We start from the raw sequence: 12320 nt of genomic DNA on the forward strand, positions 1-12320 counted from the left end.
AAAAAGCTAGCCTGTATGGGCCTGCCCGCCTTTTGTTGATTTGTGTCTTCCTCCTGAAGGATAACGAGACCACTTTTTTTCTTTTCGCGAAACCACAATCCGCGAATTGCGCGTCCACGTGTGCTCGTAAACGCGCAGTGCCACCCCCCCCCCCCTTCGATCGGCGCGGCGCCGCGTCCACGGCAGGATCGCATCTCGTCAAAACAACGCGGGGGCGAGCGGGCGGCGGTATAGCATGCTTCATGAATGACTCCCTCCTCGCCGCAGGTCACCGGAGCAGGATCCCTTTGCAGCCCGATGTGATGTCGCCTGTCCGGGCAAACAGCGGGGAACTGTAGAGGAGCCAGTGTGCTGCTGATGCGGCCAGAGGATCGATCCTCATCAATACATGATCATTCCAGGCATCAGGAGCAACGCGACAGCAGAAAGGAACAGTGAGTACATTACAGTGGGCGGGCAGAGGCGTGTGGTATTATGGCAACTTTGTGGCCATTGTGCTACACATCTGAAGCGGTGTGTGGAATGTATTGTACATCTATCACCGCCTGTGTATGTTCATAAGGATGCTATGCGCATTGTTTGCTCAGGTACTTTCCCCCTTTGCTATAATGTGCACACACAGGTAGAAAAAAAACCTCCACGTACGCACGACTGGCAGTACGTCCCCCCCTGTAGGATCAACGTGGTGGTGGACTGTTCTTCTCTTCTGTCTAGTCGATTTCTTATGGAAAACATGGCTGGGGGGGGGGGGGCAGTACAGTGGGATATAGCGATAGGCGACGACGAGTAGGAAAATAAACTGGAGTTGTGTGACATATGAATGGGTATCGATCTGAGTTTGGCTCCTCCTGCCATCCGAAAAAAGAACAAAAGCTGAATGCCCAGACTGGCGTGACATGGCATGTCGGGTAGACAGTGTGTGTGTGTGTTCTCTCTCTCTCTCTCACTCTCCCTCCCTCTCTCTCTCTCTCCCCCTCTCTCACTCACTTCTCTCTTTCTTATTATAGATCCATTATGTTATACAGAAGTAGCCCCTCTGAAAACAGATGAGTCACCCACACCCGTTACCACTCGGGGGGCTCTTGCATGTGAAGTCCTGTTTGGTTTGTGTTGTGTCTTTGTCTGAGTGACAGCCCAGACTGTTGTTCTCCGCTCTGACCAGGCGATGGTGCTTTTGTATGCTGCTACACAGACAGAGACACCCAAATATAAAATGTCATACTCCAGGAGAATCGTGGCTACGTGGCCTTCACATGAATAATTCACTCACACTCACATAACCTACACGTCTCCGTTTTTTCCCTCTGATGTAATAATGTGTTTTCTGGTGAGGTTGATTGCAAAATACTTGAGAGAAATCCCTCCCCCACAGTGTTGAAATAACTGGTATAACAGACAGTTAGTGACAGATTAGCAAACAATAACATTCAGCCGGTGGGGTGGGAAGCAGCATGGTTTCAAAGAATCTCCTCTAAGAAGGCCGTGGTCTGGATGTGTCTTTTGATTGTAACTTACGGGCGTGTGAAAGTAAGTTGTACTATATGTTGTGTTTTCATCTCTTTGTTCTACTGCTCTCTCTTTTTTCCATTGTCACAGAGGTGACTGATTGCAGGATGAGCTGTGATGGTGAGATCATCATCACATCAGTTTGGCTGCCGCCTCACATTTGATCAATCTCTACGTGACTAGACTACTAGCATAATTACTTTTGTGTGTCTTTGCTTGTGTGTGTGTATGTGCTGTTGTTGTTGTTGTTGTTTACCTTCAATGAAACCTTAATAATTGTTTGCACCATTTACTCTCTCATTGACAGATGCTTGACGGACTCCGGAGGAGGCACGCCTCACGCCCCTCCCCCCGGCCCCTGTCACTCAACTTCACCACCTTCTCAGCCCCTCCCCCCAGCCCGGACATGGACAGCAGTGGTCATCCAATCAGGAGGTAAGGATCGACTCTTAGGATTAACATTTCCAGATACAGTACAAGCATCCTGGGGGGTTATGACATATTCATTAGTAGGGGTGTCACGATACACTCAGTTCACGATGCGATACACGATATTGGGTTCACGATAACGATACGATACGATATTTTAACAATATTTTTTTGCGATCGATTTGTAAGTTTTCATCCTCCGTGTCTGTAACGTCCCTCGTCTGTTCAAACAAAGCAATGAAAAGCAGAGCGAGCATGCAATCAGATGCAGATCAGTGCCACCATGTTCAGCTTCTTTTTCTCGCAATATGAGATTTCATCTCAACGATACATATTGTCATGTTTTGATATCGCGATATATTGTGGGACGATATATTGTGACATCCCTATTCATTAGTATTCATAACAATCCAAGAATCTCTATCTCTCGTGGGACGATATGTCTGTTGATTATAAAAGTCTAACCAGAGGTGCTTCCATGTCTGTCTGTGTGTGTTTGGGGGGGGCAGTGGGGGTTGAAGGGGTCTATTGTTCATTGCCCTGCTGTCAGCAGACACTTTCTGGACTGTGTGGGTTTGAACACATAATTTCTTGTTATTGCTCACAGATTTACTTTCCACTGACCCCTGCTGGAACCACAAGCATTCATGTTTTTGTTTTTGTTTGACAGCTTTTTCATATATAGGGACATGTTAATGTTTTTGCATAGACTCACCAAGCATTTTATTAGTAACACCACACTAATACTGGGGTAGGTGTCTGCTTTCAGCTCAGTGTCAACCAACCGGCTACCAAAGTGCCACCCACCTCAAAGTTCAACATTTTACATTCTGAGATGCTTTTCTGCTCACCACAGTTGTAAAGAGGTTATCTGAGTTTACTGTGCCCTTTCTGTCAGCTAGAAGCAGTCTGGCCATTCTCCTCTGACCTCTCATCAACAAGGCGTTTCCGTCCGCAGAACTGCCACTCACTGGATGTTTTTTTTTCTTTTTTCGTACCATTCGGTGTAAAGTCAAGAGACTGTTGTGGGTGGAAAAAAAATCCCAGGAGATCAGCAGTTTCAGAAATACTCAACCCAGCCCGTCTGGCACCAACAACCATGCCACCACGGTCAAAGGTCACTGAGGTCACCCCCCCCCCCCCCCCCCCCCCATTCTGATGCTTGATGTGAACATTAACTCAAGCTGCTGACCTGTATATGTGCATGATCTTATGCATTGCACTGCTGCCACGTGATTGGCTCAATGGATAATTGCATGAATAAACAGGTGTACAGGTGTTCCTAATAAAGTGCTCATTGAGTATACATCAGGATAAGATGAGATCTCTCATCTTCACACATCGCAAACGTGCAACATAGGGTGGCAAATAGCAAAAGCACTGAACCCCAAACAAATCCTTGAATGAGTCAAATGGTGGCTCTCGAACGGCGGGATAAACGTACTTTTTTGTTACTACTACCACCACGCGACACCAGCTGTGTTGAACAACATGGAAGAGCAGGACAAACGCTCTTTATTGTCCCTGTATTGTGTCACTGCTTCCTGTCCCTGTTGTTGTTAATGAGCCAGACTTACTTCCTCCTCCTTCCGCCTCGACTGTACACACTGACAAGCACAACAATGTCCCCGACGGCATCAGTCTGCTCAGCACCCCGCAGCTCCCATAATGCTAAAGGGAGGGGGCGGGAGCGAGCGAGGAGGAAGAGTATGCCACGCCAGTGGATGTGCTATTGTTTCCCCTTCTCTTCTGAGACCTCCGGCATCAAGGAGCGCGGTGACACTGCGGCCCACCTCTCAGCTTGGCTCCTCCCCTCCTGCTCTTAACAGCCTGTCTCCCTCTCTCCATGCTTCAGTCTGCCCTACTTCTCTCTGCTCTACTCCTCTGTTGCCGGGCCCTCTCTGTATTGTCATTGTGCTCTCCCTCTGTGTGCGCTCTCTTTCTCGCTCTCTCTCTCTCTCTCTCTCTCTCTCTCTTTCTCTCTCTCTCTCTCTCTTTCTCTCTCTCTCTCTCTCTCTGTGTGCGCTCTCTCTCTCTCTCTCTCTCTCTCTCTCTGACACACACACACATGCACACTTCTTCTGTTCTCTTCTGCCCTCCAGCTATCTTCTTGTGTTTCTTCCCTGTATACGTCGCTTGTTCCTGGCGTGACCTTATTTTCCTCTTGTCCAGTACTTAGTCTATACTCTGTTACTTCTCTCCATATCCCCGCCCCCCCTCCTCTCTCTCTCTCTCTCTCTCTCTCTCTCTCTCTCTCTCTCTCTCTCGCGCCATGAGAACCCTGCACAGGTTGAAGTTGATGAGCTCCCCCAGCCTCAGTGAGCTGGGGAAAAGTGAGAAAGGTTCACCAGAGGACAGAGGGGAGAAGCAGAAGAGAGCCGGAGCCAACGCCACATGGAACAGGTAATAAAAACAAAAGACAAAGTCATATTTTGTGCATTTGCATAATTATGTTAAATGGATACAGGGGAAAAATCACGTTGCCTCGCGTTTCTGTGGCGTTGCAGCATCCACAACGCCGTTATCGCCGTCTTCCAGAAGAAAGGTTTGGCAGACAACGAGCTCTACGTGCTGAATGAAGGTGTCCGGTACGTTTACACAGCCACACAAACAGGAACAACACACACACGCACACACACATGCACACACATGCACACACAGACAAAGAAATCCTTATTCTAGACCGTTGATATCATTCTGTGCTAAAATTAGTATAATTATGTCTTGTGTGTGCAGACATGACTGGCTTGTTTTCTGGTGAATGAGTTTGTTTGTTTGTACATGTGGGAGCGGGGAGTCATGTGGTCACGCCAGATATCTCATTATCTTTCCAGAGCAGACTCATCCCGTCACTCACACCAGCCTGGATTATAGCTTCTGTAAACACATGAGCAAAGCCAGGTGGAGGTCAGAGGCCTGTGTCCATTATCTGTTACAGTTTGGTGCGTCTTTTACTACACAAGACGTTATGTACGTGTACAGGGATTTAGTGCTGCCGAGTCGGGCGTTTATACCCTGTTGTTGTGAAGTTTATTTAACTGCATAGCGATATCTAATTAACTGTTAAATGAAGGTTGCAAACTTAGCTTTTCCTTAACGGGGCGAAGGTTTAGGATCATGATGATGCGTTTCCCAACAACTAGAAAAGAGAAAATAACACTTTTAGTTATTGACAATGGTCGAGTGTTGCCTCTCCGATGATGAGTCACATTGGGTCAGAGTCAGAAAGTGACATGTAATATAATTGTCATGATTTTTGCTCTCTCAGGCATCTGTTGAAGACAGAGGTGGGGTCCTTCTTCACAGAATACCTTCAGGTAACAAACGTTTGATGTGGAATGAAACAGAACAAGGATTGCTGTCCGGTCATAATTGTAGTTGTTGTTATAACATAATAACAGGCAGTAGAACACATCTTCCACTGACATACGAGTCAGAAGTATGTATTGTAATGCAGCATGTAGAGCATACCCAGCTGTAGTTATTATAGTGATAAGACATCTATTCTTTCCACTGTGTTTCACAGAACCAATTGTTGACAAAGGGCATGGTCATTCTCCGGGACAAGATAAGGTTCTATGAAGGTACGAGTGGTATGATACACAGTCACAATATATAGCAGTCAAGTGACATCAAGCGTTCAAATCAACTCTGTGTGTTTTCACGCCTTGCTCCTCTGTGATCGCTGTAGGCCAGAAGTTACTAGACTCTCTGGCAGAGACGTGGGACTTCTTCTTCTGTGATGTTCTCTCAATGCTGCAGGCCATCTTCCACCCCGTCCAGGTAGCACCATCTGTTGCTTTTTGTCTCTTGGCTTTTACTCTACCCCACAGCATCAACAAGCTGAATCGTCCAAACTCGATAGCCGTTCCTGCTCACTTCCAGTGTTTTCTGTGTTGTTGTCTGTGGTTCCTCTGTGCAGGGTAAGGAGCCCTCTGTCCGACAGCTTGCCCTGCTTCACTTCAGGAACACCATCGTCCTGAGTGTGAAGTTAGAGGACGCCCTGTCTCGCCCGCGGGCCCGTGTGCCCCCCTCTGTCACACAGATGCTGCTCATTCTACAGGTGGGCCGCGTGCAACACAGGCGAGCTGACTGACTGACTCACATGCTCACTCATTCACTCACTCAACTCGGAGCAGTTTGATTGAGCATTCATCTTTTACTTTGGTTCGTTTGACATTCACTGGGGGAAATAAAGCCATTTTGAACTCAGGTGGCACTAAATAACCTTTCCTTTTCCAAGCAAATTCTGGGGGCAGTTTGTAAGGAGTGACAACGTCATCATAGCCACTACAGGAAACAACAGCAAAATGCAATATTGGGGATATAAGGTGATGGATGTTGACATCTGATAGCCAGCAGTTCCGCATGCTTGGAAAAGCCTAGCTAACATATCAAAATGAACTGAGGGCAACCTGCAAGCTGGACTGATGCTCCTATTCAGCTATTTCCTCGTGTGTTCTCAAAGAGCCAATCAGCACTAACTAGATTCTATACTGTTTAGCGAATAGCATGAATCCTGTTCTTAATTTCAACATTTTTCAAATTAGGCCCACAGATTAGTCCTGTATTCGCTCCCAGGGGGCAGGAAATCATTGTTGTGCTGTTCTCTGTTCAGTAAACAAGCTACTTGAGAGATCATGTGACGTTTGTTTACAAGCCCTTGTTCAACTGGACAGTTCAATCGTAAACAAAGCCAATACATAAATGCAAGAAAGTAACTTTTCAACTCTGATTTGGACCAAAGAAAACAAACATACGTGTGATTACACCCTTAATGCATATATTGCACTTACATGTCTGTCTGCTGTCTGTCTTCAGGGGGTCCATGAGCCACGCGGTGCGAATGAGGACTACCTGAGACTGGAGTCTCTGGTTCAAAGGGTGGTTTCCCCCTACCTGGGCACCCATGGGCTCTACTCTGGAGATGGTACAGAGGCTCATTGCTGCGTTCTGGGTAAGATGACATAAACCCCACAGCAGAACGGAACAACAAGAAAAGAGCAACAAACCCATTATCATCACTTCACTGCTGCTCTATCTATTACCAGCTCATACCTTCCTCCTCTCACTGTTCTCTCATCTTGCAGAGAAGCGTTTGTGGTGCTGGCCCAAAGCTGCGGATCAGCCATCTAAAAACCCAGTGGTCCGATCTAAAAGCTACAACATCCCTCTCCTGCTGACCCCAGTGGCTGAATACGACCCGGACGCCGGCTCGGTCGGCAGCGGAGGCATCCGGCGGCACTCCGCCTGCGAGATCATATCCTGTGTGGAGGAACAAGGACTCACATACGCTGACCTCACTTCAGGATCTGACCTGCCTGCCTCCTCCTCCAACAGGCTGTGTGTCAGCTCTCAGTTCAATGGTACAGCACTGTCCATCATTGCATTGGTCATTATGAATGAAATGAAATCAAAGAATGACACCTGAACAAAGATCTTAGTGGTGCGTTGGTTCCGCCAGTGTAACCGAGCCAACTGACCCTCTCCCTCACAGGTATCGTCCAAGGAGGAGCCGGCGCCATGGAGTTTCCTATTTCCTCTCCCTCCATCCTTCCAAGCCTTTCCATCCATTCCTCGGGACCACTCCACGGGACCGAGGCCACAACAACACTTACCGATCTGAGTAAAGGTGCATTCTCCACGCCTCCTAGCGGCTCGTCCAGTCCCGAAACCATCATCGGACAAGTGCTAGAGTCCGCAGACTCGGACTCGGACGGGATATTCATTGATTTCCCGCCCCACTCCTCAGAGGCTATGGGATACACTCGGGACAGCAGGCAGAGCACTGTGTAGCTGTGGTTGCCTTTAGGAGCTATTGCAGAGCCAGACCAGGGCCCATGCCCCCCCCCTTCCCCGCCCCCAGTGTGTGTACTTATCATTTGGGAATAAAGATCTTACGTTTAATGTTACGTTTTATGTTTGATAAAAGAGGTCAAATCTTCCTTACTTCGTATGTTCAGATTCCATGGTGAGCCCATTCCAAGTGCATTTTGTCACTTTCGGGTGAAAACTTTGGCTTTTCAACTTTCCTGGAACTAAGAAAAACAGCCTTGTTTTTAGCTTGATGACGATGCTTTTTTTGTGGACATTATCAAATGTGTTTTGGAAGGGTTTCATAAGCCAGAGAGGTAGGAGGAGAATGATCTCAACCCATAGAGAAGCACGTAATCCTTCAATTACAGCTATCCTATAATAAAATTGCCTAGGCGGATGGGCAGGCAGTGTCTGTCTGTCTGTCTGTCTGTCAGTCACGTTTTGTGTCACAAACGTGACATCGGGCCGAAGGCCCCCGGCCGACCTGAATTCCCCCCCCCTCCCCAATCTTTTGTGTCTGTCGACAGCAGCACACTAACGACTCAAGTGTTCTGCCCTCACTTTGATACTGTGTCTTACTGTTGAATTGTTATTTTCAGCGCTCCTAGAGGTTTATTGCAAAACTTGCTTCTTAGAGCAAATATCAATGTGATGACATTTATTTTATCTGCTTTTGGCTATCTACAACAGGAGTTTAAGGAAGATGATTGTTTATTGTTTACATTTGACAAAGAAATGAACATTTTGACTGAATGTCGTCTCATGCACTGTATTTTGCACCACCACTACCTTGTAAATAAAAGTGCATTGTTGTTGTTTTTTTAGGACAGCTAGATATTGTGAAGTGAGCTTAAAATGAATTGAGATTTTAATAAGGGCTTTTTAAACTGAATCTTTTTCAATGATGTTTTACCTCAAGCGTTTTGTACTTTACTTTTTTTGACAATCTATGATGTCTATGGAGTTGTAATTTCTATTAATTTGTTATACTAGCCCATTAAAATTTAAATAAATAAATACATTTGAATAACATGTAACTGTCTGTGTCTCTTGAAGCAAATGGATTAAGTAGAGATTAAGTAGCCTAATCACCCTAATGAGCATTGCCAAAAAGTATTGTGTGTAGATTAGAATATTAAATGCATTAATTAATTTGGTTGGTCGTTAAGAAGAAGGGGAGGACGCAAATGCAGCTGCCCGGAAGATAAACACAAGCTCCGTAAGGTTAGCTATAATATAATAATTTACCAACTAAGTGCATCTAGTTTTCAAAATAAAATACATACATAAGGCTCTATGTGGCTCTGCTCCATTCTGCTCTAAACGTGTGCTTTTGTTTTGAAAGTATTTACCGGAAGTGATTCCGTTACTGCGGAGAACTTCACTCATCGCATTGGCTTCAATGGCTTGGTTCACACTGCTTTGTTTGTTGCAAAAACTAATGAGTAAAATGTGTTAAAAAGTATTGTCATCTCTCTTCATGGTGGGCAGCTGGTCGTTTAGACTACAGGCTTACTTTAAACAGAGTGTCCCCTCTTGTGAACGTGGTAAGTTGTACTAACCTTGTAACGCTACTTGGATCGTAGCTAACGTTAGCTAAGCTAACAGCTCGTTATAGAAGAGATGACTTGCTAATTTGAGGTGTACATGTGTGTGTAACCTAATGATGATCAGTAACGTTAGCTAACGTGGGCTAATCGTGTCGACACATATTTAGGTTCGTTTTTTGTGTGGTGTCATCTGCATTTTATGTCATCAGTAATGAGTGTTATGGTCGGATGATGTCAGACTCAGTGACTAGATTTTCAAAACATCCTGTTCTCATTGAGGCACCTTGACTTTCATTCCAGGCTGGTCGTGCACAGGCCTGGGTGTCTTGTGGATTTTGGCTCTTTGTCAGTCCTTTGTAGATGAAAATGTCCCTGGCCCAGCGAGTGCTCCTCTCCTGGATCTTCGCCCTCGTCTTCCTCATCATGTTGGTCCTCAAGCTGGACTCCAAGATCCACTGGAACTGGTTTCTCATCTTCCTCCCCGTTTGGACCTTTGACACCATCCTCCTCCTCATGCTGGTTGTGAAGATGGCAGGTCGCTGTAAGCCGGGCTACGACCCCAGGGAGGGAGAGCAGAACCTGACCCAGAGGCTGTGGTACCTGCTGGCCCTGCTGTTGAAGCTGGCCTTCTGCCTGACTCTGTGCTCCCGCCTGGAGAAACTCACAGACGTCTGGATCAGCGTCGTGTGCATCCCTCTGTGGGTGCTGCTGGGTGGGGCGCTGGTGGAGCTGGGCTACAGTGTATTTCACTACAGGAGGGACTGAGCTGGACAAAATTATAAATTGGACTCTTCCCTCCCTGAAATGTTTGGGCTCTCTATAAAAGAAATGTACTAAAGGGGAGAAAACCTTTTTTCTGACATGAACATCATCTATGCCCCTTATGCAATACTAAGCATAGTTCAGAGGAAGGATTTCTGAACACCAGTCAAACACCATTAGTTTTCAGATAAAGCCATGTTCTGCTTTGTGTGGGCAGTGCCATTACTACCTGACTGTTGGCTTGTTTTCAATGGCACGAGTAACTGGAACGAGTAACTGGAGTAGAGGGGAATTCGATTTTTTTTAAATAAACTAGTGAGACTCACTGGGCCCAAGAACAACAGGGTAATAGTATTGTAAACATGACAGTAAATTCTTATTTTTCTGACTTCTAGATCCGGGGGGGAAATATGTTTGAAACCTGTTGAGCGATTCACTAGAATGTCCATGGAAAAGATGTGAGAAGATGGCATGTTAACAGAAAAAACAAGCAGACATGGGGGTTATCTTATCTATGTACCATGTCTCTGCTATGTGCTTTAGTGAGCGATGCATCTTGCCATTGAGATCTGGCATTTACCCAACTGCACTGACTTCCATTTCTGAAAATACAAACATATTGAAACATAGAAGACCACACACAAAACAAAACTCATGTATTCAAACAGGGTGTATGGTTAGGTCTTTGGTATTAGGTATTTGAGCTAGGTCACAATGGGTTTGTGAATATGCAGTTTATCATCCATAATGTTTTAAGTTACTGTTGTCACTGATTGGCAGTTGCATCTTTTGTGGGGGACATTTTCACTGCAGCTTGTAATTAATTAGAAATGGTCAAAATGACTTATTTGATGTGTTCAAGTGGTCAGTGATGACTGAAGCGCACATGATCTTTCACTCAGATCTACAATATAGATACTTTATTGATCCTTTGCAGGAAATTGTCACATGATGCAGCTACATGATTATAATATGTCACCAAGTCGAAAGTCTGTCTCAATATGTCACATGGTGCAGCTATCCACTCAAGGACCTTGTTCTAATAACCGAACGGTTGATCTACTTAATAAGTCAGTTCTTCACTTTTTAAAAGATAACACAACAATCGCACACACACGCATGTAAACACGGTTGTGGAATGTGGGATCCCTGTCACAGGGAAACCGCCTGACCGTGAAACCTTGTCTTGACGGCATGAAATAATGTGATCTGCACACTGCGTGTCACCGAGCCATATGATGCCTGTAGGCTGTTCATGAAACCCTGTTACATACAATTCTAGTGTTTTATTTCATTTCTGTCAAACTGTAGAGCTGGATGAATCACCAAAAAATACTGTTTAAAATGTGTCGCATCTAAATGATTTGCCAATACTCATCCCAAAATATCCCTCTGCCACTGACACAATTTGAATGTAAATCCATAACTTCCAGCAACTACTTGGATTAAAAACTCCTCCTTTGCACTGTGTAAAGATGCGTTTATTTCCTGTAAAATATTTGGTTTACATCCTTGAAATCCGTAAGAAAAAAAGAATTGCACTGACAGCTGATCTAATGATTAACAATCCCTAGACCATTTCTGGTCAATTCGGTTTGTTCATATTACATTCATTGTGGTATAAACGGTCATAAACCTTATGAACCGGGGGGGTGGTTGGGGGTATTTTGGGCTTATATCAGAGTATCTATAGGTAATTTCTGGCCCTGGGGGGAAAAAACATTGCACTGAAAATAACTCGAAATTTAAGAAAAAAAAGTGCAATTTTTGCACCTCCAGCCGCTTTTTTACAAAAAGCATCAATTTAATTATTTTCACTGGGCATATTTTAGGTAAGGCTTCCAATTGTAAAATTTTGATGACATTTGATGAAATCTTCACATCATCATTTTCAATTGATTCCTATACCAAAATGGGGAAAACATGGTGGAAAATCGTAAAACAGTTAAATCTTAAAATTGGAAGCCTTACCTCCACAATGCCTGGTAAAATTAATAAAATGCATGCTTTTTGTAAAAAGGTCTTTTTAGGTATATTTTTCAGCTTTTTGAGACACTGCACACAAAAAATCCCTATCTATCAAACTCAATGATGGTACTAATCTTTTACATAATACCACTGTGAGAATCCCACCCCCAAAAAATCACTTTGCATTTTATCTTGAATTTTTTTTGTGAAAAGCTGAAAGTAAAACTGCAACAAACTGGCATTTAAAGGGTTACAATTCTGACAATGAATAAACATTGGGTATGTATG

At 44.8% G+C, this 12320-nt stretch overlaps 2 protein-coding genes across 3 annotated transcripts; both read left to right on the forward strand.

Moving 5' to 3' along the window:
* The first annotated feature begins 232 nt into the window (after window positions 1-232).
* On the forward strand, window positions 233-8742 carry prr5a (proline rich 5a (renal)). Of its 2 annotated transcripts, none has more exons than XM_083655175.1 (11): window positions 233-434; window positions 1814-1941; window positions 4213-4338; window positions 4443-4523; window positions 5204-5252; window positions 5462-5519; window positions 5627-5718; window positions 5858-5998; window positions 6757-6892; window positions 7026-7301; window positions 7433-8742. In XM_083655175.1, the coding sequence occupies exons 2-11, from the start codon at window positions 1814-1816 to the stop codon at window positions 7729-7731; spliced, it is 1386 nt and encodes a 461-aa protein (XP_083511301.1). In that variant the 5' UTR covers window positions 233-434; the 3' UTR covers window positions 7732-8742. The 2 variants fall into 2 exon arrangements, with proteins under 2 accessions (XP_083511301.1, XP_083511300.1); XM_083655174.1 differs by lacking the exon at window positions 233-434 and adding an exon at window positions 1445-1527.
* Window positions 8743-9162: 420 nt separating this feature from the next.
* tmem60 (transmembrane protein 60) lies at window positions 9163-11532 on the forward strand. The gene is made up of 2 exons (XM_083654442.1): window positions 9163-9299; window positions 9603-11532. The coding sequence occupies exon 2, from the start codon at window positions 9663-9665 to the stop codon at window positions 10065-10067; it is 405 nt and encodes a 134-aa protein (XP_083510568.1). The 5' UTR covers window positions 9163-9299; window positions 9603-9662; the 3' UTR covers window positions 10068-11532.
* The last annotated feature ends 788 nt before the right edge of the window (window positions 11533-12320 follow it).

The sequence above is a fragment of the Poromitra crassiceps genome (genome assembly GCF_964638095.1).
Source record: "Poromitra crassiceps genome assembly, chromosome: 18".
Lineage (NCBI taxonomy): Eukaryota > Metazoa > Chordata > Actinopteri > Beryciformes > Melamphaidae > Poromitra > Poromitra crassiceps.